Source organism: Penicillium cataractarum (genome assembly GCF_028827025.1).
Source record: "Penicillium cataractarum strain IBT 29864 chromosome Unknown utg000010l, whole genome shotgun sequence".
In the NCBI taxonomy this organism is placed as follows: Eukaryota; Fungi; Ascomycota; class Eurotiomycetes; order Eurotiales; family Aspergillaceae; genus Penicillium; species Penicillium cataractarum.
The window spans coordinates 1,746,290-1,770,984 of NW_026622746.1; the positions used below are offsets into that span (position 1 = coordinate 1,746,290).

The 24,695-nt window shown below is 51.0% G+C and overlaps 7 protein-coding genes across 7 annotated transcripts; 5 read left to right on the forward strand and 2 right to left on the reverse strand.

Annotated features, from left to right (window-relative positions):
- Nucleotides 1–500: 500 nt before the first annotated feature.
- Nucleotides 501–1,835, reverse strand: N7496_012714 (RING finger protein; the record flags this gene model as incomplete). The annotated part of the gene is made up of 5 exons (XM_056705627.1): nucleotides 501–678; nucleotides 748–995; nucleotides 1,053–1,114; nucleotides 1,203–1,378; nucleotides 1,438–1,835. The coding sequence occupies 5 exons, from the start codon at nucleotides 1,833–1,835 to the stop codon at nucleotides 501–503; spliced, it is 1,062 nt and encodes a 353-aa protein (XP_056549525.1).
- A 661-nt stretch (nucleotides 1,836–2,496) lies between these two features.
- On the reverse strand, nucleotides 2,497–3,014 carry N7496_012715 (GFA family protein; the record flags this gene model as incomplete). Its single annotated transcript, XM_056705628.1, has 2 exons — nucleotides 2,497–2,790; nucleotides 2,859–3,014. 2 exons carry the CDS (start codon nucleotides 3,012–3,014, stop codon nucleotides 2,497–2,499), a joined length of 450 nt encoding a protein of 149 aa, XP_056549526.1.
- Nucleotides 3,015–3,717: 703 nt separating this feature from the next.
- On the forward strand, nucleotides 3,718–5,004 carry N7496_012716 (trafficking protein particle complex subunit 13; the record flags this gene model as incomplete). The annotated part of the gene is made up of 5 exons (XM_056705629.1): nucleotides 3,718–3,784; nucleotides 3,848–3,854; nucleotides 3,911–4,034; nucleotides 4,092–4,610; nucleotides 4,711–5,004. The coding sequence occupies 5 exons, from the start codon at nucleotides 3,718–3,720 to the stop codon at nucleotides 5,002–5,004; spliced, it is 1,011 nt and encodes a 336-aa protein (XP_056549527.1).
- A 4,139-nt stretch (nucleotides 5,005–9,143) lies between these two features.
- Nucleotides 9,144–12,686, forward strand: N7496_012717 (dDENN domain protein; the record flags this gene model as incomplete). Its single annotated transcript, XM_056705630.1, has 4 exons — nucleotides 9,144–9,783; nucleotides 9,865–12,180; nucleotides 12,238–12,492; nucleotides 12,544–12,686. The coding sequence occupies 4 exons, from the start codon at nucleotides 9,144–9,146 to the stop codon at nucleotides 12,684–12,686; spliced, it is 3,354 nt and encodes a 1,117-aa protein (XP_056549528.1).
- A 2,797-nt stretch (nucleotides 12,687–15,483) lies between these two features.
- On the forward strand, nucleotides 15,484–17,675 carry N7496_012718 (uncharacterized protein; the record flags this gene model as incomplete). The annotated part of the gene is made up of 2 exons (XM_056705631.1): nucleotides 15,484–16,032; nucleotides 16,074–17,675. The coding sequence occupies 2 exons, from the start codon at nucleotides 15,484–15,486 to the stop codon at nucleotides 17,673–17,675; spliced, it is 2,151 nt and encodes a 716-aa protein (XP_056549529.1).
- A 591-nt stretch (nucleotides 17,676–18,266) lies between these two features.
- N7496_012719 (FMN-binding negative transcriptional regulator) lies at nucleotides 18,267–19,268 on the forward strand (the record flags this gene model as incomplete). The annotated part of the gene is made up of 1 exon (XM_056705632.1): nucleotides 18,267–19,268. The coding sequence occupies one exon, from the start codon at nucleotides 18,267–18,269 to the stop codon at nucleotides 19,266–19,268; it is 1,002 nt and encodes a 333-aa protein (XP_056549530.1).
- Nucleotides 19,269–21,384: 2,116 nt separating this feature from the next.
- On the forward strand, nucleotides 21,385–24,693 carry N7496_012720 (transcription factor domain-containing protein; the record flags this gene model as incomplete). Its single annotated transcript, XM_056705633.1, has 6 exons — nucleotides 21,385–21,502; nucleotides 21,727–22,207; nucleotides 22,263–22,438; nucleotides 22,494–23,541; nucleotides 23,598–24,294; nucleotides 24,628–24,693. 6 exons carry the CDS (start codon nucleotides 21,385–21,387, stop codon nucleotides 24,691–24,693), a joined length of 2,586 nt encoding a protein of 861 aa, XP_056549531.1.
- Between the last annotated feature and the right edge of the window lie 2 nt (nucleotides 24,694–24,695).

A 24,695-nucleotide genomic window follows, 5' to 3' on the forward strand; every position in this document is an offset into this window, starting at 1 on the left:
AACGCACCCCACAGAACATGGACTCGGGCGAGCTTAATGCCAAAGATATCGTCTCTTGAGATAAGACCGTTTGGGCCGGGTATTCAAAGTAACAGGTGAGTATTTGCTTGGATATACCGGTAGCTGCCACCTGGAATATGCGCAGGACGCAATACTATCGAATAATTTACCGGGACGAAGGATGAAATGGCTCATACAATAATCATAAATCAATAATTCAAACTGGGTATCGTCAATACAGAATAATAGAACAATCATCACTCATAAACGCCTGGTTATTGAAAACGCTTGCCGTTAAACTCCATCACTCAGAATAATTCATGTTGTATGGGTAGCACCAGAGTAAGCATGTTGTGGCAACGCGGCGACCACCCTACTTCGATGGATTCTCGGCATCATCATCAAGCTGCCCAGAGGAGCGCGATCCTCGGGCAGTTGAAGAAGAGGAGTATGCGGAAGAGACTGCAGAATAGTGGAGAATGTTAGCAACTGTTTTCGACTCAACTCCCCTTCTCAGCAGGATCATAAAGGGAAAAGTACAGAGAAAAGTCCGTACCGCGTTTAGGCGAGAGGCCAAACTGCTCTGCGACGTTGACGTAGCCCTCTCGTCCGATGGTGCCGTTCTTTCGAAGATTCTCGACGTTGGATTTGTACCCGGGAGTTGACCAGTTGGCGCGGCTGTAACGAGATCGAGTTAGTTGGTGCAACTGGCAAAGAAAGATCATAAAAAGGAAAAGAGAAACCCACCAGTAAACACAGCGAATGGAGCCTTGACTTTTGAGCGATGTGCTAGCCCACTGTTTGAAGCACACTTCATGAACATTGTTCCCACAGCCAGTCTGGCACCACACAGTCTTGTCCTTGGCCTCGAAATCCATGAAGCAGATGGGACAGGCACCCTCGAGAGGCTTGCGTTTGCCATCGTGATCGTGAGCCTCGGCGCCATTCCTCTCAAACATGCTCATCAGGGAGCCTTCGTACATTTCTCGCAGCTCCTTCGGAAAAGTTAGACAACTCGGCTAGAGACCAGGGTATGTGTGGAGGAGTCTTACCGATGGAACAAAGGAAATCTGGTATCGAAGCTCAGGACGAGCGTTGAGGGCTTTGAGAAGGACTGGAATGATAAATCAGTAAGAATGATCGTAATAATAAGCTGCGATGAGCGTCTGCAAGGCAAAGACTAGGGAGGAGGGGAAACGTACCATAGATAATATGTTTACACTCGCCGCGACAACGGAACAGGGCATCTGGGCAGTCGCAAGAGGGCAGCTTCCCGATCTTGGCCTTGTAGACATTGCCGGTGGACCCGACAACATCAAAGTAAAACTCGGGAACATCGTCCTCAGTTTCGCAGACTGTCTGTCCCACGATAAACATGCTACAACCCAAGATGGTCAGTCATCACTGGAAGGTGAGTTATTGTTGGCCATGACATACCGGGATCGCTCGATCCGATCTACTCGATCAAGATGGGAATCAGGTGGCGAGTCACGCCAGGGACGGGCACGCTTCTCTGTGCCATGGTATTTGACGATGACAGGAGCCGGGCGAGCTCGCTTGGCAGGAGAAGCCCCAGATGATTTTGGAGTTGGAGAGCCGTCTTCAGGACCGTAAACTTCTCCAGCTTTTCTCTTGGGGCTCCTCTTCGCAGGAGTAACGGGGCTTGCAGAAACACGTTCCATTGCTGGGCTGCCTTTGGCAGGAGCAGCCTTCTTCGTGTGAGTAGCTCGGGTTGAGGAGGCTTTTTGCTTTGCACGACGAGGAGGGGGATTGGGTGGGATCACCGTAGAAGGAGATCCGGGGTTGCCCTCGGAGTACTGCTGGATGGGCTCCATCGTTGGTGGATACTCAGAGAAGGCTGACTCGTTGCGGGCTTGAGGAAGGAGACTTCTTGGAGACGTACGAAAAATGGAAGGTTGGGGAAAAGAAGAGTTGGGAAAGCGTGAATTGGAAGGGGAGTGAAGGAAGGTTGATGGCTTCATATGAAGTATTGTTTGCAGTCCTCCAGCCTACTCAAAGCTCAGAGCAGGTGACGCCAGGTGTTTCAGGACAAACAGCCGACGTCAAGTAGGAATTGTCCTCCAAAAAGCAGAGAGGTCAAACAATGAAGCTGGAGTTTGCCTCTTAGAAAGTTGGAAAGACTCCAGAAAGAAGAAAGCAGCCGAAAAGGGCAGGAGCCCAGTGGTTGGTGTTTGCAGTGTTTGTTTTGCCACCCCGAGAGTAGAGATTAGTATATTGTTGTTGAATTACTTCACGGTAGTCTTTAGGTCTCTTGATAGAAAATATTGGTATGAATTTGGCTCATCCCTATCTTCTCCATCATATAGACTATATGTGCAGCCATCGCAGAATAAGATATAATGCCATCTCTTTCACCTAGCTTAGTTAAGAATAGATCATCTTTCCCTCCTCAGCTTCGAGTACTACAATCATCCTCTTGATACACCTCCTTGCTAATCTCTAAACATAGTTTTTGCTCTGTCACTTCTCCCCCATTCATCGTGTTTTCAATATCTCCGTCCTTTTAGACTGAGCTGCACCCTCTACGGGGGGCAGCCATTCCCGCCGACTCTGGCAAAAGACCTCAACCTGAGGCGCCCACTCACTCTTCGACGGTCCCAGGTCCATCGTGCCCGAAGTAACGGTCAGCATGCCCTTGAACACCGAGTTGGTGATGAACAACGGTGAACCGCAGTTCGAACAGAATGTCCGAGACAGTGCATTTCCTGAGGAGTTGTTGCTATCTTTGTAGATCTTTAACAGCTCTTCGCCAGAGATTATTCGGAATTGCTAAAGATAAGTTAGTTTTGGGTCTTATCGGAATGGAGGGTATAGAATCGGGATGGAGAAGGACGTACATCTTCCTGGTACACGGCATTCGCCATGAAGCTGGATCCTGTGGCTTTGCGACAGTTATCGCAATGACACAAGAGTCTCACTTGAGGGTCTCCAGAAATTTCATATCGGATCTGCTGGCAGAGACAGCTACCAGAAATGGTCGGGAGGTCTGACATATTCTTAGAATATAGGGTGGTTGCGGGGAATCAAAGTATAAAGTGGGGGTAAAAAATATTAAAAAAATAGATCTTGACTCTAAGGCTATTTATCTACTTAAATAGGGTCTGACAAGAATTTAATGGAAGGTTCTGGGGATTGCGAGTTGGCTGCAATATCCCCTGTCCCGCAATGCACGGCTGTCTATGAGTGTAGCGAATAAGGTGTGGTGATTAACGCCCAAAGCTAGGTTGGATGAAACCACAGCAGAACGCCTGAAATAGCGGGGAAGAGAGTTTATCTACATTGCCCAAAGACAATCCTAAATATACATTACCAGCTGTCAGACAGCCTTAGAACCACGACAGTAACAAGATAGGAGGCAGCTCATATCCTAGATGATGATACATATGGTGATACAAGAAGCTATGAGGTCAAATAGTAAAAGTTATATCCATGAATTAATCATTGTGAGTCATTGTAAGCTTTATTATCTGTCGGCTTACCCCAATCGAATATGTGCCTGAGGCTTACCGATAGACGAATGTTTGCATCGTTTGGCTGAGGGAGCTCCATCGGCGCTATCGATCGTTATCGGCCCGCCCGCGCGACAACTGCCTAGCTCTCCACCAGAATGACTTGCTGAGCAGACTGCAATGCCCGCTAGGACAGGAAACTTTTTCTCGAACTGCAATCAAACACACCAAGTTCATTGCAGAGTCTATGGCGCGCCCACGAGCTGCGTCGGGCGCTGATGCCCCCAAGGAACCCCACGCCGTGTCCCTGAAAGGTGCGCTGTTCCCCGGAGTACGAGTTGAATGCGAACGATGCTGACCATGATTATGATCGATAGTTCTACGGTAAAAACCTTGTTCTCGATACTAGCTAGCTGGTCATAACCACTGACACCTGCTAGTCTCTCTCGGCCGTCCTTGTCTTATCAATCCCCTCTCCCCGCTGCCAATACCAAGATCTCCCCAAAGGCCTCCCTGAGCTATCCATCCGCCGACTCCGATGATCAATTCATTCTTACGCCCATCGTGAGCTCACACCAAACTTTACGCTCATCAAGTTAGCTTCCCACTAACACAACACAGCTCACCCTCCCCCCAGCATTTGGATCAGTCTACGTCGGCGAAACATTCGCCTGCACACTCAGCGCCAACAATGAGATTTCCCCAGACGACACAGGCCGAGCCGTAACCTCCGTACGCATCGTTGCCGAAATGCAAACACCCTCCTCAGTCGCAACCCTCGATCTCGATCCCGCCAGCGATACGGCTCAAACGGATGGTCTCGATATTGCCGAGTCTCTACAGAAGATCGTGCGCTATGATCTCAAGGAAGAAGGAAACCATATTCTCGCCGTGAGTGTGAGTTATACCGAGAATAGGATTGGCGAGAATGCTCATGTGGCGAGTGGTCGTGTTCGCACGTTCCGGAAGCTATATCAGTTCGTTGCGCAGCCGTGTTTGAGTGTGCGCACTAAGGCATCGGAATTGCCGCCTTTGGAGGTGGATAATAAGTCGCTCGGACCATATGGGAAGACTCGGTTGCTTCGGTTTGCTTTGGAAGCGCAATTGGAGAATGTGGGAGATGGTGCGGTGGTTGTCAAGGTGAGCAGCCCACAATTAGACGAGAAGCAATGGGGGACAAAGAATATAGCACCGCTATACAAAGAACAAAAAAATAAAGCACCAGCTAACAGACCTCTAGCAAACCCGCCTCAACCCCAAACCACCCTTCAAATGCCAATCCCTCAACTGGGACGCAACAACCTCCGATCCCACCGCATCAGAACCGCCAACCCTCAACCCACGCGACGTCCTCCAAGTCGCCTTCCTCATCGAACAGGAAGAAGGCCGCACAGAAGGCCTCGAAGCCCTACAAAAAGATCTCCGCCGCGACGGCCGCGCCACCCTGGGCCAATTATCCATCGAGTGGCGCGGCGCCATGGGCGACAAGGGCTTCCTCACAACTGGTAATCTTATGAGCCGGAAACGCACCTGAAACACGGTGTAAGGGCCGGGTGGGGACACTTGGTTCCCGTCGTGCCACGACATGTCCACGGCATTGCTATCCGAGTCTCCCGATGCATATATCCGCGTTTAGTGCAGGGCACGAATTGCGTTGGGTGTGCAAGGATTATCTTGGGCTTGGATGGAATGTATGACGAATGAAAGTACATAATTTGCGAGTCTTTTTCTTTTCTTCTTGGTATCTCTTATTTTGGATATATTCCATTGGCGAATTGGCGTGTTGCAATGCATTTGTCTATCGTACCTTTGGATATCCTGTTCAGGCTAGATCGGTCCTCACCCCATGCCTATGCCCATGCCCAGACTAATCCCTGTCCGATCCGCAATTTATTATGCTTGTCTGTAAATGCCGAAACGGTAAATCTACTGGAATACCGTGAATCCTTACGCGGGCTCCCTGGTTTCCGGCGCCACTGGTATGGGGCTCCCTCGGATGGCGGCTTGCCATGCAGCTGCGGGGTTCGGTTTTGGATGGATCATGGGAGTGTGACACTGCAGGGAAGTTGTGGCTACGAAGTGGATCTCCGAGCTGGGCGAGGTTGGGCTGGATTGATTGTTATTATTATCGACAAGGTTGGATTTCTATGATAGATTATGTTTAGTATACTGTAAACTATGGGTTGAGCTTGGAAAGATAGCCGAAAGTGTCAAAGTATGATGGAAGTATACTTTCCCAGTACATACCCAATTCGGTAAAAGTCATACAGTATGTAAATTGACCTGATCGACATGACTCACTGATTGTTATGCTAACTATGTATCGACAATCTCCTCGATGTTTGACCATGCACAAGATTATCAGCTATGATCAACGGGTGGAGAGAGTCTATTTCTGGCCGAGTCTAGAACACCTCCCGTCGCTGATAGTCAGATCCATGGCCCGAGTCCAGACCGATGGGATGGACAATTGAACTGTGCTTGTTTGACCGCATATCTGCCCGATAATTCGAATTTAAATGGTTCTCTGTGGCTTTCTGAGCAATATAATTCTCCATAGGGACGCGATCTCCATCTGTAGATATATCTAAGAAGACGGGTAAACACCCAATCTTCCATACATCTACCACTACGCACAAAGAAACAAATCCAACAAAAATCCCCATTGCTCTACACCCCAGCAAAGAAACCCAACCTTCCACCCACCACTTAATTCGCACTGTATGTACTGTACTAAACCCAACCTACCAAATACCAAAATCCCTCGCCATGCAGGTTAGGATAACCTTGCCGTAGCCCATTCCCACCTGCAGCCAGGCGAAAAGGGATATTGCAGTGTAGAAGTCCGACTCACCACCCAGAAGTTCAAGCTAAAGCAGTAAAGCTCAAGGCAGAGGCTACCGCTAGAGGCTTCCACGTAAGGCCCCGGTGCAGGCCGGGTTTGGAGTTACACAGTGGCGGGCTGAGGGCGTTATGGGGGGGGGGGGGGGGGGGGGGGGCCCGGCTGGGTGATTTGGCCAATCGTGTTTCGTAGCGAGGATGTCCTGCATAGAGGCGGTTGGTGGGAGAGGTGTAAGTAAGGGGCAGTTTTGGCAACGGGTATAAATTGGGTATTTATAGTACGGTCTACAGTTCTGGAGGAATTATATGGATAGTAGTAGAATGGGAATGAGGAATTGGATTATGTGGATGTGGTCGGGATTCGGTTCGAGGATGGGAGGGACCTTGCAGAACAGTCTATACATTAGTATGCACCATTTAAGTAAAGATTAATGTCAAGCATAATTATTTCCATCTTTACCTTCCTCCATTCAATGTACATACATACATTCTCCTGTACTCCGTACACACAGAAATCAGCGTGCGCAACCACGATTATGATTGCCCAATTCAATCCCCTCCCTACTCCACCATCAACCCGCGTCGGGCATAGATCGGCCTGTCCCCAGAGGCACAGGCCTCCACTTTCGCTCCTGACTCAAGCTCCGACAGGGTATAACTATTCTCCCTAAAGTGCGAGATGATGGGAATTCACATGTCATAGCTGGAAAGAGTAGGAGCATGGGTTGTTGAAACTATCGGTTTATGGGGGATAGTGGCGTGGTAACGAGTCATGAAGAACGGAAGGAGGAACAGTTGTGGTTGTTCTCGGTTGAGGCGCTTTCGGCAGCGGCTGACCTTTTCCCTGCTTGAGAAAGACCTGAAAAATTGGGTTACATGGTGCTGGAGATCGCTGGTTCGGAAGCCAGTTGGCTAATAGCGTGGTGGTTTGGATCGGATGTGTAAACTCAATGGGAATGTAGATCTCTACTACTGTGCAAAAACTAGGAACAAAGTCAGTTGGTTAGTTAGTTGGTTAGTTACAAGTTGTTGTTTATTCATCTTCACCCTTCTACTATTACTGCCTCGGTATCCCTCGGTACCTGCTTCTAATATTACCTCCTCGCTATGAATACATACCCCGTACTATTAATACCCCGGCTCCTATCCCCCCCTAAGTTCAATCCTGACTATGTTACCACAGCACCGGATCAGCGACTCGACCAAACGCCATGTCTCAGGCCGAGACCGTCAAGAAAGTATAGAAAACTGCGATCGCCCTTGTGATAGCAATTAGCCCCCACGACACCAAGACCGCGATAAGCCGGCCTTGAAAATTCGAAATACCAATGGAAACTGTGGTGGTTGGAGAGATTTGCTTTGGTGCTCCGTACTTCCCGCAAGAAACGCTTTTGACGCATTTGGCGGGTCGCCCGAGGATGTGGAGGAATCGTCGGGTAAACCATGGAACGTGGGCTGATTGCTCTCCGTTCGGTGACGGGTTGATGGAAATGGTTGGATGGATTCTATTCAAAGGGTCAGTTGCCAGCCAAGCACGGATGTGCGATTGCGCTCCACCGAACCGATCATCGAGTGGTTCGAATGGTCGTTTTATATGGTGCGTGGTGGAGAACTATCGGAGGTTTACCTGGATACTGCTGTAATCTTGGGATATAAAACTTTCCAATAGAACTATTCAAAGCCGGGGTCGAAGTCTATAAGAAGTTAGTGTCTGGTTCTAGAGACTGCCTTAAGGCAGTCTCTAGAAGTATAGTATGGGTCTCTGTCTCACAGGGCCTGGATTGCCCTGGATCTCTCCCCGATTGTTTAGAAAGGTCTCGAAACCGGCCAGTGAGGGTGCATTGGCTGCAGGTCGGGCCCGTGTCAGACTCTTGTGCATCAATGGGGCGCTTTTTTGGGGGCGCAGAGTGGCGGGCTGGTTTGCTTTGCTGGTCAGTGCACCAAGGGGTTCGAGAGATTGTTCCTGAGTCTGCCATTTGACGGGAATTGGGGGATAGTTTGTTCGAACGCCACCGGAAGGGGTGAATAGGAGTGGATTAGGATTGTCTTAGGGTTAGGAGGGAGATATAGTAGTTATAGTAGCTGTGGGATACAGTAGTAGGAGAGATAACGGATATAGTATAAGTCATAGCTACCAAGTTATAATATTCTCTTATGGACTGGCAGAATAAAGATACTGCAGGACTCTCCTAGTAATCGCATTACGAAGGGCCTACGCAACCATCCGTCCAACAGGAAAAAAAAAGCACTGTAAAACTGGGGCATTCAAAAAGAAAAAAAAAGAATATACCCTTCTAGAGTCCCACAAATAAAAATATCCTTGGGTTAATAAACTCTTGTGTCTTGATTCCAGAATTATAACAAAGTAAATAATCAGTTCCATACTAAAGTCTCCCCTATTTTTGTCCTGCGTAAGAATCATCCTTACCCAATCCCACCCCCAAAAAACCCCTCGAAATCCATCAAAAACCCAACCCCCCAAAAATTGATCTTCACCCCTCCTCCCGAATTTCCCCTACTCTTCTCTTCTCTAACTCTTTTTGCTACGATTGTTCTGTTTCTCCCCTCCTCCTACTACTACTACTATTATTCTCTCTCCTCTCGATCAGTCCCCACTCTCTTCTGGGTCTCGCCAAATTCGTATGCTCCCGCGGTCCCGTCGTTCTTTTCCCCGCCTCTGCTCCCGACATCGCCCACACACCCCCTGATCGAACTTTTGAATGCGGTCGGAGTTCCTACCATCCATGCGGTGACAAGGGAAAAAGGGTGGACAACAGTTGACCAACTCAGAGTGTGAATTGCTTCTATGCGACGGTCCCACACACAATTACAATGCCTTCAACTAGCTCCCCGGAGGGCGCTCCTCTGGCCGATTACTTTTGGATTGCGGGCGTGGACGGCACTGAGATTCTGGATACCTTCAAACGACTCGGCGAAGACTATCGCATCAATGGCGCTGCCTCCCCGGGCCCCGCGCTCTCCGATGCTATCCAGGAAGACGCCGACGCTGAGGAGGAACACCTCCCGGATGGTACCTCCCGGCCCAACTCGACTCTCTACGCTGGAAATAGTACCCGGCGCAGCTCCAACCAGCGCCTGTCGACCCTTTCGCGCACCGATTCCAACCAGCCCAATGGTACCGGTAGCAACCGTAGCAGTGTCACGGTCAAAGGCGCCTCCTCCCCGATGCGGGCTTCGGCAATGTTCTCCGAGGACTTTGATTTTGACCAGGCGTTGCTGAAGTTTACGTCGGAGAGAGATACCTTTTTGACGGATCTGAGCTTGAGTGCGGGTGCAATTACCACGAACACGCGCCCGCGATCTCGTGTTCGTACGCAAAAGATTGTCTCGGAGGATTCGCCGTCTCAGGGTGGCAATCTACTACGATCGGGCATTGGAAGTGTGCGCCGGCATATGTCGTTTCGGGATATGAATAGTATGAAGAGGCAGCCGTCGACGATTGCGCGACAAGGTGAGTTCTAGCTTTGAAAATGGTTGAGGGGACGGTCTTGCTATGGGATTTATTACTGACGACAGGCATTGCTTGATATAGCTTCCGTACGTACGTCTCGACGACTTAGCAACTACAATTCCGTGATTCCCGTACCGCAGCCCCTCGAAATCTCCCCGACAATGCACCCATTGAAGCGCCGCTTCGAGCCCGTCCTGCTCGATCGATACCCCACGCGAGGCATGGCCGACGAGATGAAGCAGCGAGGCAACTTTCCGGACTACGTACCGATGTTCGCCTTTCCCAATGATGTCAATATTGTTGCCTCGGATCAACGGCCGCGGTCGACCTGGCACGGGTTTGCCATGACAACGGACAATGGCTCGAAGTTGCACGCAATCTGTGTGATTATTTGGATCCCGTTGAATTCAAAGGCTGCGGATGAGCTGGAGAAGCGATGTGAGGAGTGGCGGAAGGATAACATGACGGACGAGGAGCGTGAGCTGGCAGCGAGTCTGGGCGAGCGGCTTGCATCGGAGCGGGCCAAGCTGTCTAGGCTGCTGGCACAGCTGCCGAATGTACCTTCCGGATCAGACTCCCGTGAACAGCTCGAGGACGAGATTAGCGCGGTCGAGGAGAAGATTGGGCTTATGACGGACTTGCTGCGCCCGGTGCGACATGCGGCGTCTTCCAAGATCGAGGGTTTGACTGATGGTGACACGGGCTTTTGGATTCCCCGCGCATATGGTATTCTCGGTCGTGAGGCGAATATGACCAGCTTCTGGAAGGAGTGGCTGAAAGCGATCGTTGTGCCGATGACCGAGGGTGGTGTGCAACGTGTGCCATCCAGTTCGCAACGAATGGGGGTGTGGCAGCCGCTGGAGCGATACGTCATGAATCTCTGTACGGAAGCATTCTGTCCAGTCTCGTCCAAGACACAGGTCGAGCTTGCAATCCGTGAATTGCGGCTATTTGCTCGCCAGGAAGCTTCTAACGAGCTTCCGGGTTCTCGCAATACCGACCTGTATGCCTTGTTCCGAACATTATCCGTCCCGAACATTATTATTCTCTTCGAGTACGCTTTGACAGAGTCTCGAATCATCTTCTTGTCCTCCCACACCTCAATGCTCTACCTCGCCACCAGGGCTCTGGTGGACCTGCTCTTCCCCATTCAGTGGACTGGTGTTCTGATCCCTGTTCTCCCCGCTCGTTTGGTCCAGGCGATCGAGGCTCCTTGCCCGTATATTGTGGGTATCGAGCGTCGATATGAAAAGGTGGAATTGCCCACCGACGATTTCGTTCTGGTCGATCTGGATAACGACATGATCGAGAGTACCCTTCGCCCAACTCCTCTCCCCCGTCATCAACGTAGGAAGCTCCTCTCGCTCTTGCAGATGGCTGCTCCTCACCACAGTCGCTGCGGGGTACCAACCGGTCCCCCAGCATATGCGATCGAGACATACCCATGGGACACATTCTTGTCAGAAAGCGCGGCCATGTACACCGCAAAGGCCCCGCCAACCAACCTTGCCAAGTACGTGGGCCTCAATTCCAGCACCTTCGGCTCAACTGCCGTGACTCCTGGAACGTACCAGCCCCCGATCTTCAATGCATTCCTTCATGCCCGTAACGAGCAGGCCTCCTCACGCGGGTATTCCTCCAAGAGCTATGACCGGCCAGGAACTAGCTCCACAGCCAGGGCCAGTGCGTCTCCCCCATCGCCCAGAGAAAGCTCCCCTACCTCGGGTCACTTCCCTCCACCTCCACCGACTCCCTCCTCTCGGAATGACTCTGGCATGGCGTTGCAAGCGTCGCTGCGAGAGAAACGGTCTGGCCATTTCGATGCTGCATCTCGGAGGAGCTCGTCCTTTGGAATGACGCGGCGTCCGAGTGCGCCTTTCCTCGGACATGCCTCTAATCTGTCCGTCACCACGCTCAACACGGACTACGGGCCAGGCTCGACTTATGCTCCGTCGGTGTACGCTCAATCCACAATTGCCGCATCGACGATTGTCCCACAGGCTGCTGTGCAGCCCATTGACAATGCTACGGGCACTGCCTGGGTTGAGGGCCACTATTTCCAGACCCAACCATGGGATGAGAAACTAGTATGTGCCATCTGTGATGACCGCGCAGAGGAAGGCATGTACAAGTGCTCGCAGTGCAAGTTGACTGTCCACAACCGCTGTGCGTCCCAGGTCTGCCTCGTCTGCGATGCTGCCTTCCACCCCGATCAGATCCGCGCGGCCTTTGTCAGGTGCTTCGCCAGCTTATTCTATACCTATAAGAAGTTCCTGGTACCGGCTAGTGGGGAGAAGAAGAAATCTGGAATGTACTACACGTTCAATATGGATGCTTTTATGAAGAGCCTTCCACATGAGCATGCCGAGTACATTGCCGTCCTGCAGCAAACGCAAGGTAAGAATCTGTGTTATGTTTTTGACAAGATGATAATGTCTAACGCTCCAAACTTAGGATTCAATGAGTTCATCAGTGAACGTGAAAGAACCAATCCCAAGTCCAAGGACTCAAAGATGGCCCTCTTCGACGAGATCGTCCTCTCAAAACGCAACCGAGGCCGCAGCTCCATCTTCTCCGGTCGATCAACCACCGACTTCCTATCCGACACGTCCAACCACTTGTGGCGGACAGCCAGTGCCACATTCTTCGCGCCAAGCAGCCGTAGCCAACCAAATCTCTCCGGTGATTACAGCAGAGTTGTCCAAAGAGGTGAGTCTGATTCTGTCCATCCAACGACTGTCCCCATCTAACCCGCCACAGCCCCGGCCAAGCTTGACACGAGTCTCATGAAAGAACCCCGCATGATCCATGGAGCTCCGCGGGTCTCCAAGACGGCAAATACTGCCCGTCGAAAGCCTTTGCCTAAACTTATGAATGGGTTGGCTATATCTCCTCCGAGTTAATTGGTGTGATTTCTTTTGGGCATCGTCCGATTATCATTCCGTCTGTACTTGGTGCGCCCGCGTGGGCCCTTGCCCGTGTGTGCGTCTGCAGCTGCATCTATGTCCATTTTTTGACATGACCCGAGCCCGCTTTTTGAAACAATTGGTCTAGATTCCGTCTGGATCGGCTTTGGCTGGCGGTTCCCGTCCGTGTCTGCCTGATTGATTGGCAATTCCTGGACATGCTGGTCGTCTTGACCTTGGACAGGGCGGTTATGCGTCGCCACAGAGCCAAATCGCTGCTCAGGTGAGATGGCCTTCTGTCTCTATGCCTCCCACTGTCCTAAACCATCTCCCTCTCATCCTCCCCTATCTCCTTCTTCCCCTCGCTGCCGCCCATGGCTCGCCTATCGCATGTCGATCTGCAGGAAGCAGGTCTACTGCAAGGATGTCATCTCTTGTGGCGTGCCATGATGTTGTCCAATGGCGAGCCATAATCGCCAGGATACCCAGTGTCACAGATCCCCACCATTTGTCTCGGGAGCCGATCTCTTTCTCCAAGCGGCTCCAGTCTCGTGTCTCGTGTCTCTCTCTCTCTCTCTCCGCTAATCTAGCTTCTGCTGTGGCGCGGGAAACGTGCAACAATCACGTTGGCGAGCCTCGGGATTGATTCCCTTGTGACGATACCTCGACCTATTGACGGAGGTCCCTTCTTGTTTCCTTTCTTTCTCGTACATAGTAATTCCTCCGGCTTGATGTCGGGTGGAGTGAACAAAGCAAACTTAAAAGCGCAACGGCGCAAAGACTGGTCTGATCTGTCGAAAATCTACTTCTGATACACCGTTTGCTTTTATTTTGAAAGAGATCAGCTATTTGTTGGCGATTGTTTCAGTTATTCCCCTTTCACCTCATGTCTTTGTTGTTTGTTTTTTTCAATACCCCCTTGACTTGGTTGGTATGTTTCTCTCGTTTTTTTTTTCTGTGTGGACCATTGGAGGGGTTATCTCCCGATGATTTAAATTCTCTGACCATGTTTTTATGGATGCCATGTAAGACCCATTTCAGATCATATCATTTCAATCTGCCAACATTGATTGGAGATAAAAATCTTTTTTTTATTAATAAGGGATTGGTGATTGTATGAACGACAAAAGAATTGTGGATGGGATGGGATACTTTGACGTATAATTTGATCTTGTGACCATTTCCGTCTGGCTAGTAGAGTGCTGGAAGTATAGTACGTCCCGCTTTATGTTTATTGAGGGACCTCCCTTTATACGATAGTCCAGTAGCTAACTACCTACCCAGTGGCTATTACTACTACATACCCGGCAAGTCCACCAGGCATCTTCCTACCGCGGCACTCATCACCTATTGGTCACACCTGCTTTTCCATGTTTTTTTCTTCTGCTTTTCCGAGGACGTATCAATTCTTCCATAGTCACCCTTCTCCCACCTTCCAAGCCAAGCCCTTTTTTTTCGATGGATGACGGTAATAGACGGCATAACTTATTTGCGTTCTGGTGTAGGAGACCAGAGGTGATGGACTGGGTGGATTACCCGGGCCGGGTGGTTATTGGTTCTCGACTAGCCGTGTCTCTTTGGTTAGCCGGAGATTTTCCCCGTATCAACGCGTGGGAATTGTGGGCTTGTCGGGGGTTCGGGGGAGGGAAGTGCGACCCTGTAGATGCGGCTGTGTGACATTGGCATTTTAGATGGTACGGTATTATTATAGAGATTGGATTATGGGTTGATGGGTTGGTGGTTGCCAAGTATACGGGGTAGCTATAGAATAGGCTATAGAGTAGATTGGATTTGTAGATGGAGAGGAGTATATTATTCGAATAGAAGGTATTCTCTTCTTATAAGGATGATTGTAATTTTCCAGTGATTATCCGGATAAAAATCCTTTTAACCAACTAACACGTAGTACATAGTTACTATAGTAATACTATAGTACGGATAGTACTAAGTATACTAGATTACCCCCAGAATCTCCAATATCCGATCCGCAGTTTATGTGGCCAACTCTTCATTCTGATTGGCGGAGAATTGCAACCCCGTCTCTTCTCCCCCCGCCCCCGGAATGGATTTTCGCATTTTTGGTTTTCTTCTTCGGATGGATCTCGGATTTCCTCCTGGATCCTACCTGCTATCCCCTACCCTATTCAACTTCTTACCTTCCTACCAATTCTTCCCCGGTCAGACAAAAGGAAATTCAACCTTCCAACCCTGCGCTATAGCCGCCTGTCTTGTGCCCCCCCCCCCCGTATTAAACTCTATCCGACCTGCTACATTTCCCTTTTCCCCCCCTCCCCCCATTTCGTTCTTTCTTCCTCCACTACTTGCGCCTGGCACTTTATCCGGTTTAACCCTGTCTGGAAAAAAGACACACCAAATCTACTATACTACTACTTACTCGTCTCGTTCGTTCTCGCCTCCTCGGTCAATCCCCGGTCTATGCCGTTGCGGATACTACTTGCCACTTGCCGTGGACGAGCCGGACGCTGATATTACAATTTTTCCATCACACACACTCTTTCTTTCCTTTCTTTCCTCTTTTCTCCCTCTCTCTCTTCTTCCTTCCCCTTCTCCAATTTTTTCTCCCTTTTGGATCTTGCACTTTGTTGGCTATATCTCAACTTGACATTCCGTTGTCTTCTTGTGGCCGGGGCCCTCTCGCGTGACGTTGACGGTGTCGGTGATAACCCGCAATCTACGATTGAGAAGATTCGTGGACCAGACCTGGTTGGGTCGAATTCGAGCACGTTCATCCTCACACCCCAAGTATGAAAACGTCTAAATCTGCTATGCGACGATGATGCCAACTGCCCTACCGCCCATGGCAACGCCGCTACGAGACGAGACGGCCGCCGTCTCCACCCTAAAGGATCCCGGTCCTCATATGGCTTCGCCCAACAATACCGCTTCTGACCTTTCTACCTCCGTCTCCTCGACCTCCTCGGCTGGCTCGGTCTTGAATATCGCTGCAATTGTCTCCAATAATGCGCCCGCCGTTTCCTCCCCGCAGAACCATGTCGCTCCCTCCGTTATACCCCCGCCGGAAACCCCGTCCGGGACGATAGTCATTGTGTTTGGCGCGGGGATGGAAAGCATCGTACACATGGTCGCGGAGGTGCTCGGAAAGCCCTGGACAACGGAAACCTCGCTTGCGACGCTGGCTAGAGCCACGGACGTGGTTGTCGCCGGTGTGCTAGCCCATGATTTCGACCGCAGTCTGGAGGGATGCGACAGGTCCTCGATCATCTTGATAAATACCCATTGCGTGGAGGACGGGTCTGCACCCGAGGATGCATTGACCGAATCATGCGACTACGAGTTCTTGTACTCGCGAACCCCCTTTTGCGTCGCGATTTGACGCGCTTTCTTTCTTTGATCTTGGGTCAGACGAGGCCGCATGAGGACTTGCGCACCAAGACGCGGACCAATTTTATTTCGACGACCTTCCCGGATGTACATGCCGCGCTGCCGAATTTGGATATCTTGTCGGTGGGATCGGATGCGGTTGAGATTCGCGTGGACTTGCTGGTCGAGCCTACGGCGGATGGCACTGCGGCGGGCTCGGTGCCCAGTTTGAAATACGTGGGTCAGCAATTGATGCTGCTGCGGCAACATACCGAGTTACCCATTATATTCACGGCGAGATGCACCAAGGAGAATGGAAAATTCCCCATGGACGATCCCATGTTGTTCTACAAGTACTTGCGGCGCGCGATCCAGTGGGGCGTTGAATATGTCGACGTGGAGCTGTGGTTGCCCGAAGAGATTCGCCGGCGATTATCAGAAGTCAAGGGTCATAGCATTATCATGTCTGCCTTCCATGATTTTTCGGGCACATGGAAGTGGACGGCCCCCGAGGCTCAGCGTGTCTTTGAGGAGAGTGCCAAGTACGGTGATATCGTCAAGATGATCGCCATGGTCTCGACTATCGAGGAGAACTATGAACTGGAATACTTCCGTTCGACTATCAAAAGTCGTGGACCGGGTCCGCTACTCTCTGCCGTCAACATGGGCCAAATGGGTCAACTCTCGCGTGCCTTGAACACCGTCTTCTCCCCCATCACCCACCCTTTGCTCCCCATGATCGCAGCTCCGGGTCAGTTGACCGCCGCCGAAATCAACGAAGCCCTGCATATCATGGGCCAACTGCCCAAGCGCGATCTATACGTCATCGGCTCGTTCCGCGCCACCCCACACTCCATGTTCATGGAGAAATGTCTCAACGAGCTCGGCCTTCCGCATACTTTCACTTCCATCGACCGCGGCCCCAAGGGCTCCATGGAGTCTATCCTCACTCAGCCTCAATTCGGCGGTGCCTGCCTCAACCCACCCATCTCCAGCTCAACCACGTACATGCCCTCCATCAGCGACGCGGCCCGAGCCATCGGCCTCGTCGACACAATCGCCCTCTCGGCGCCGGCTGAAATCGGCAGCGCGCGGTTCGTCGGTGAGAATGCCGCGTGGAAGGGTATCCGTGCCACGCTGACGCGCGAGTACGTACCCTCCGCGTACCGCGGCCGCGCGGCAATCATCCTCGCCGGCTCCGAGACCGACGCCTCGGCTGCGATCTTTGCCCTGCGCAGTCTAGGCGTGGGATCGATTTATACGGTCGGGTTCAAGGCTAGCGGGCCGCTTGCGGCGGGGTTGGAACCGTTTACCTCGATTCAGTCGGTTAAATTGGTTGAGCAGCCGTTTGTCATTGTTTCCGCGTTGCCGCCGGAAAAGTCCCTCTTGGTGCAGCCCTTGCTCAGACATTATCGGACCAATGGCCGCTCGTCGCCGCCGTCGACGAGGGGGAAGGTTTATCTGGATTTAACCTCTGGTCCTAGGAAGGGGGATCCCTTGGGCGTGGCGAGTAGTGCGGGCTGGACGGCGTATGGGAGTGAGGATGTTAGTGCTTGGACGACGGTGGAGACGTTGCGGTTGTTGGTGGGTCAGAATGTGCCGTTTGACTTTGTGAGGATGGCGTCTGGGAGGCCGTTATTTTGAGTAGAGGGTGTCATATGAGTGAGTCAGTCGTGTCATAGCTTGGAGTGGACTTGGTGATTAGGGTGGATTGTATGTCTGTATGTGCTTGTGCTTGTGCTTGGTTCGTGTGTCTGGCCCGGACGATGCAATAGATCTGAAGATGTCGTCGAGGGTCTAGGGATTGGAGTTTGTTGGAGCTTGGTTTGGATATTGGTTTTCATCTTTCTTTTTAACTTTGAGGCGATTGGCCTGAGTTTTGTGGTAGTGCATAGATATGCATGATCATTGGAATAGGGTTGGTACTATTCTCTATATATCTTTCATTTCACTCAGCATATTTTTCTCGTTTGATCCGTTACCGCACTAATGTGTTGTGTGATACTTTTGTAAGGATATATCATTCACCTCGAAGTATACGTCTAGTATAGTAGAGAAACTCTAACTGGCCCGATTATCCGATCCAAATCTTATCGGCAAATCCGGGGTCAATCTCCCCTCATTTTCACTTTAGTACCTTTTCCTCCCGTCCTAACTTTCTTCACATTATCCGAAATACACATCGATAGTCCAACATCAACTATACATCAAATCCAAACCTCCTCCATCCTCACCATGCATCTCCGCCGCGAACACGCAGTCCACGACCTCCCAACATTACACACCTTCATCCGCGCCCATCCCCTCGGCGTCCTAACAACCTCATTACCCTCGGCAACTTTTCCTACCTTACAATGTAGCCATATACCCTGGGTTCTGGATACAGACACAACAGGCCCAGACTCGACATCTGAAAATGAATCCGGATTAAACGAACCGTCTAGTTCATCCACTGCCACTACGCACAACCCCTCTTCTTGCCCCCTAGGCGTCCTACGCGGCCACATCGCCCGTGCAAATCCACAGGCTGCCGCTATGATCGAAGCCGTCACGGATACTCCTTCCGCTAGTGTGAAGGGCCAATACGATTCTCTCGGTTCTGCAGATCAAGTCCAGGACCAAGACCAGGACAAGGGTCGGGACTCGGGGTATTACCTTCCAGGCGAAGTCTTGATTATCTTCACCAGCCCTGTCGATCACTATATCACGCCGCATTTTTACACTGCGGCTAAAGCTGCTGCTGCTGCTGCTGCTGCGACTACTGGTGGTTCTGGTGCTAGTGGTGGAACGGGTAAAGCTAGGATTGCACCGACGTGGAATTACGCTGCTGTACAGGTGTACGGGCGTATGCGTGTGTACCATGATTCCAGTGCTGAAGAAACGGGGCTATTTCTGCAGAGACAGTTATCTGATTTGGCGAAGCTGGGGGAGGAGGGCGTTATGGGGTTTACCGAAGACGAGCCTAATACTGATGGGGAGGGACAGGGGAATAGTACTGGCAGTGGTGGCGGTACTACTCCGTGGAAACTCGACGACGCACCAGAAAAATATATCGCCATTTTGAAGAAGAATATCGTTGGGATGCAGGTCGATATTACCCGTGTGGAGGGGCGATTCAAGGTTAGTCAGGAGAGGCCGGTCGGGGATCGGGATGGGGTTGTGGATGGGTTGGAGGGGAGGGGAGGGGGTGTGGCGAGGAGGATGGCGGAGTTTGTGAGGGATGGGCGTGTTGTATAGGGATATGGGAGGGTATATCATATCACATTTTGTGTATTTAGACGGTTATCATCGGAGTGTCCGGTGTATATTTTGTATATATTCTTGGAAGTATGCCTGGTTCTGCAAGACCCTCGGTTGGATAAATGGCGGAGTCCAAGACCCTGGTCGGTCTGTATGTCCTGCATGTAGACTCTACCCCGTTTGGAATTCTGCATTCTGCAGGAAAAAGAGCCGAGTTTTGCGGGGTGAGTCTGGGGGTGTTGATAGAATAGCCGATATGGGGAGTAGTACAGGAGTAGTCTTCAAAGGGTTCTCTAAGGTTCTCGGTTTTAATGCATCGTGGAGTATATTCAGTACGTTGTGTACCGTGTCCTAGGATTAATTATGTTATTGCAGTGCTGATCTTGTATATATTTGTATACTTTCTATCCTTTCACAACGAATGTAATACAAGATCCCCTCTTATCTCCTCGAGGGTTCCTGACTTCCCCGTCTCCAAAGGAGTATCCAGGCGGTCGATCCAGGAACAGGGGCAGGGTGCAGGGTTTTTAGTTCCAGGAGTAGAAGGGAGGGGAAGACAACGAACCAAATCCAGGATGACAGGATTACGGATACGAGGGGGAATACGTGGGGATAGGAGGAACTAGGTCTAGGAACTGCGACAGGAACTAGATGATTCTCCCCCCCCCCCCGCCGGGCGCTTAGGTGTTCCTTTCATCTGTGGGGAGTGGATAGGCTCACGTTTCAGGATGCAGGATGCAGGATTCAAGATCCCTCGATCTGGGTATTCAGCGAGGGATGCCGGGGTTAACAGTTACTAACTTATTGTACTGGTGGTTACCAAGTTAGTCGTTCTGCACGGCCAGGGTAAACCTCGGGGATGTGGAATGTGGAGGGGGAGAGATTCTTCACGAGGGTTTGGCTTTCTTGGAAGGGGGACTAGTGAGTTCTTGGTGTGGAGGTTGTGTGAGACATGAGTACTTAGAGGAGTAGTAACTACATACGAAGAAAATGGTATATTCGTTTGTACATTCGGTCGGAGTCATCAGGAGCCGGACAGGGTTTGGCAGGTTAGAACTAGGGTCCACGCGGCATTAGACCCCGTGATGAACGGGGATGGGGGGACAGGGATGGAAATAATAATAATAATAATCATGTAGAGGCATTAGTGTCAGTATGTACATACTCCGTACAGTATACTAGACTATGTACTAGGGTCTGCGTGATCGCCTCGGAAGTGCAGACAAGCCCTAACGGCGGAGCAGATGCGAGAAAATGGTAAAAGCCCCGAATGGCTCGTGGCGTGCGTCCGGAGTAGATTAATATCGGTGGGCGAGTGGAGACTTCATCAACAAAGCATAGTATGTACGTATATTCTTGACTATTTAGACTAATTACCTATTCCATGAAATTGAGTAGAATCGTAAAGTATGAAGAGTGTTGCCACGATCGGGGCTAGTAGGATAGAAGGATAGAGGGATAGAAGGAATAGCACTCTAGAGGAAGGAATAACTACTAACGTTCACCAACTGGTTACTAGTATAACGCCATCGTGGCTACTCTCTAGACTCTCTAGAGAGTAGACTAAAGACTAAACTCATGTTAGTCCTGTGCAATTAAGCAACGCAGGCTGGAACCGAGCCAGTCAGCCCAGAGTTCACATACTAACTCGAGTTAGTCAAAGACTAAAAGATACTAAATTAATTCAAACATCCACTAAGACTCAACCAGTCCTTAGTCAAAGTCAAATCCAAGACTAGAATAATCCTCTCAAGAGACCAGAGAAACTCCGGCGGCACTTCGCCTTTTCTTCTCCGCATTTCGCCCTCTCCACAAATCGCCTCCCCCGTTTTTCTTCTCCCCCTCTTTTCTTCTTTCCCCTGCTTGTTTAGTTCTTTTTTTACACTTTTCGTCTTCGCTCTAAACTTCGCTTCGGCGCTTTTTTCTCTCGGTTCGACGATTGCCTCATCGTATTCTTTACCGTTTTTCCCTTTCTTTCCTCTCTTCCCCCCACACCCTTTCTTCTCATTCTCATTCTCTTCTTACCTTCTCTCTCTCTCTCTCTCTCTCTCTCTCTCTCTCTCTCTCTCTCTCTCTCTCTCCTCTCTATGCCTCTCCGATAATTCAATGAGCGATGTCGCGCCCGCAGGTCAGTATCGACCGCCTGACGCCGCGCCGCGCGACGGTTGAACCGCGCGAGGCCATGAACTGCAAGTCCTGTCGCAAACGAAAGGTGAGACCATCTCCCCCCAGTATTCAGTCTCAATAAATCCGGAATTACTCATCGCTTTTTTTCCAGATAAAATGCAATCGTCTACGCCCCAGTTGCGAGGCCTGTAAGGTCTTCCAATGCCCATGTATTTATGGTGAGTCTCGGAGATTCCACTTTTTTTGGCCGATTTTCCCGCATTGTCCCCGTCGCATGATTCCATGATTCCATGATTCCCAGACTAATCGCCCACTCTGTTTTTCTTAGATGCCATTCCTAAAAAGCGCGGCCCCAAAACGGACGTCCTCGAGGCCCTTCTCAAACGTGTCGATGGGCTGGAAAAGAGACTCCAGGATGAGAAAAATCCCATCTCCCCCACCTCCCCGGACAAGCAGCAACCCGACGATCTCCCGCTCGGACAGCCGCAGAGCGCCGCCCGTCGCAACACCGTCGATGCCTCTGCGTTCAATCCGTATTCGACGAGTGACTCGCGACCGACCCTGTCTTCGAGTTTGTCGCAAAACTCCGACTCTTTCTCCAGATTGACCGGTCATGACCCCTCCCCGGGTTTACCCCCGCAATCGGCTCCGCAGAATGGCGCCCTCTCCGACGTTTTGCTCGACGCGTATTTCGCGCGATTACATGGGAAGCCATTCTATATCTTGGATGAGGCGGGGACTCGACAGCGCCATCAGTTGAATCAATTACCCGTGCATTTGGCCATGGCGATATCGGCCATGACGCTAAGGTGAGTGGGCTGAGCGGGGCTTGCTGTGGACTCGCGATCGTCTAATGCGTTGTAGGTATACTCACGTTGGACAACCGGAGCAGTCCTTGCGTATCGGTCTGGATGCGGCTCTACAAGCTCGACGGATGATCGATGTGGATAATCCCACGATAGACGGGTTACAGTCTTTGCTGTTACTTTCTCAGGCCTTTTTCGCCTACGGACTGGGCAAGAAGGCGTATATGACATTCTGTATGGTCCTGTCGCAGCAAAAAAAAACTTGAATGTATTGACTAATCTTTTCTAGCAAACTGCGCGGCCATGGCTGTGGCTCTGGAGCTACTACGAGAAATGCCATCCAAAGCCAATATCTCTGCGCCCGAGCGTGAAACCCGCCGCCGATTATTCTGGTCCGTCTACCTGATGGATCGCTTCATTACCTGCGGATCCAAGCGCCCATGTCTGATCGCCGACCACTCCATCGTCTTGCGCCTCCCATCTTGGTCCCCCCATGCAGCCGGTCTCAATATGGAGGGCGAGCTGTTCCACGTCGGTCCGAACATTCAATACTCGGCCGATTCACGCCGGAAAGCACCTAGTGCGGCGTCCTTGTTGATCGATATCACCCGGATTCTGGGAGTCACCAACCGGTATCTGGCTGCGGGTGGTGTCAAGGGAGACTCGCATTTCCCATGGCATGCGCTTTCGAATTTGTCCAAAATTCGACAGGAACTGGACATCTGGGCGGCAGGAACACAGGATGTCTTTGCTTCGATCGAGGCATTATTCGGTCATCCTGAGAGCACGACGCTACTCTTGAGTAAACTGATCTATCATTTGGTGCACTGTTTGATATACCGGCCCTTCTTGCCCATCGATCTCGTGGAATTGAGAGGCACGGGTCAGCATCAATCCTGGCAGATCGAGGCAACGAACCTCTGCTTTTCACATTCCAACGCGATCGCAGAACTCGTCGAGCTGGGCCGGAATTCCCCGCTGGTCGAGTGGCCTGCTTTCGTGGGGTATTGCGTATGCACGGCGGGTACTGTGCATGTTCATGGAGTACACTACAAAGGTCGTGAAGGTGAGGTCTTCTCGTCGAGTGCTGAATTCCTCACCCGCGAGATGCACCAGCTGGCCTGGTTGCGGAATTCCTGGGCTGGTGTCCAGCATCAGCGGGAGCTACTTCAAACGATATATACCTGTCATGCAGAGCTGGTGCGGAATCTGGCGAGCAGTTCGATGCGTTTCTCGCCCGTTTTCCATCTAGAGGATTTCCTAGATCGGTATCCTGGTCTCACGGTGGATGGTGCTCATGTGCGGTTGGTTGATACGGGGGATGAACTGGTGGCGAGGTAAGTAACCTGCATTTCGATCAATGCCTGCAATAGCTAATTTTTGTGTCTTTCAGTCCTGCTGGCTACGTCGACCAACAAGCCCAGTTCTACCGTCCAATGGCACCACCCTCATACCAACCCCAAACCGCCTTCTACGGCAATCTTCGTCCAACACCCTCACCCCTTCCATCCTCTCAAACCCCCGACTCCGACCGTCGCAACTCCCACTCCCACTCTCATGCAAACAAACATCAATCGAACAACCCCCTCTCTCCAGCCCTCCACTTCCACCAACAAACCCAACCCTCTCCATCTCTCTCCTCCATCTTCCCCATCCAATCCGCCTCCGACCAACTCTCCCAATCAACATCCCAACCCACCCAAGAAAACAACCACCTCTCTCTACCCAGCGCCTTCTCCCCAAGCGCTTTCGGCCTCTCCCCACCAGCCTTCCTGACAGACCCATCCCTCGCCATCGCCCCAACACCCCCATCAAACCCGCAATACGCAACTTTCCCCTTCGACACGGCGGCCACTACTCAATCCGGCGCTGCACTTACCCCCGGCGCGCAGTCGCAGACTAGCGGCTCGCATACGGCGAGTAGTGAAACGGGGACGGGTAGTTTGGAGAAAGATCCGTTTTTGAGTCTTTTGGAGCAGTTGGCCGAGAATGAACATTCGCAGGGTGGTCCTAGTGAATTGGATTTCTTTTTGACCGGGGCTGTGGATGGGGAGGGGGATGTTAATGTTAATGTTAAGGTTGGGGATGAGGTGAATCGGGGGGATCTGTAAATAAAAGTGGTGTATTGGGGTTGTATTGCAATATGTACAGTGCTGACTGTTATTGTCTTCCATGTCTACACACAGTACGCTAGGCCTATGGCACCAACATTGTGAATAACCTAATGTCAGAATATATTATAACAGCCCGCAGTGGCCCGCAACCTGTCAACTTCTCTCGATCTCTCAGTTGCTTCACTGCAGAGGGCCTAGTGCTGCCCTAGGTGTCCGTCTCGGGCTAAATTTGATATGTTTAACGCGATTCGATCATTTATTGAAACAATTGTATTATGCACGAGAGGCAAATGTCCACAACGTTCCTAGTCATTGGGTAGCAAGCTGATGACATCTACATATGCGGTATATGGCAAGGCCCTTAAAAAAGAATAGAG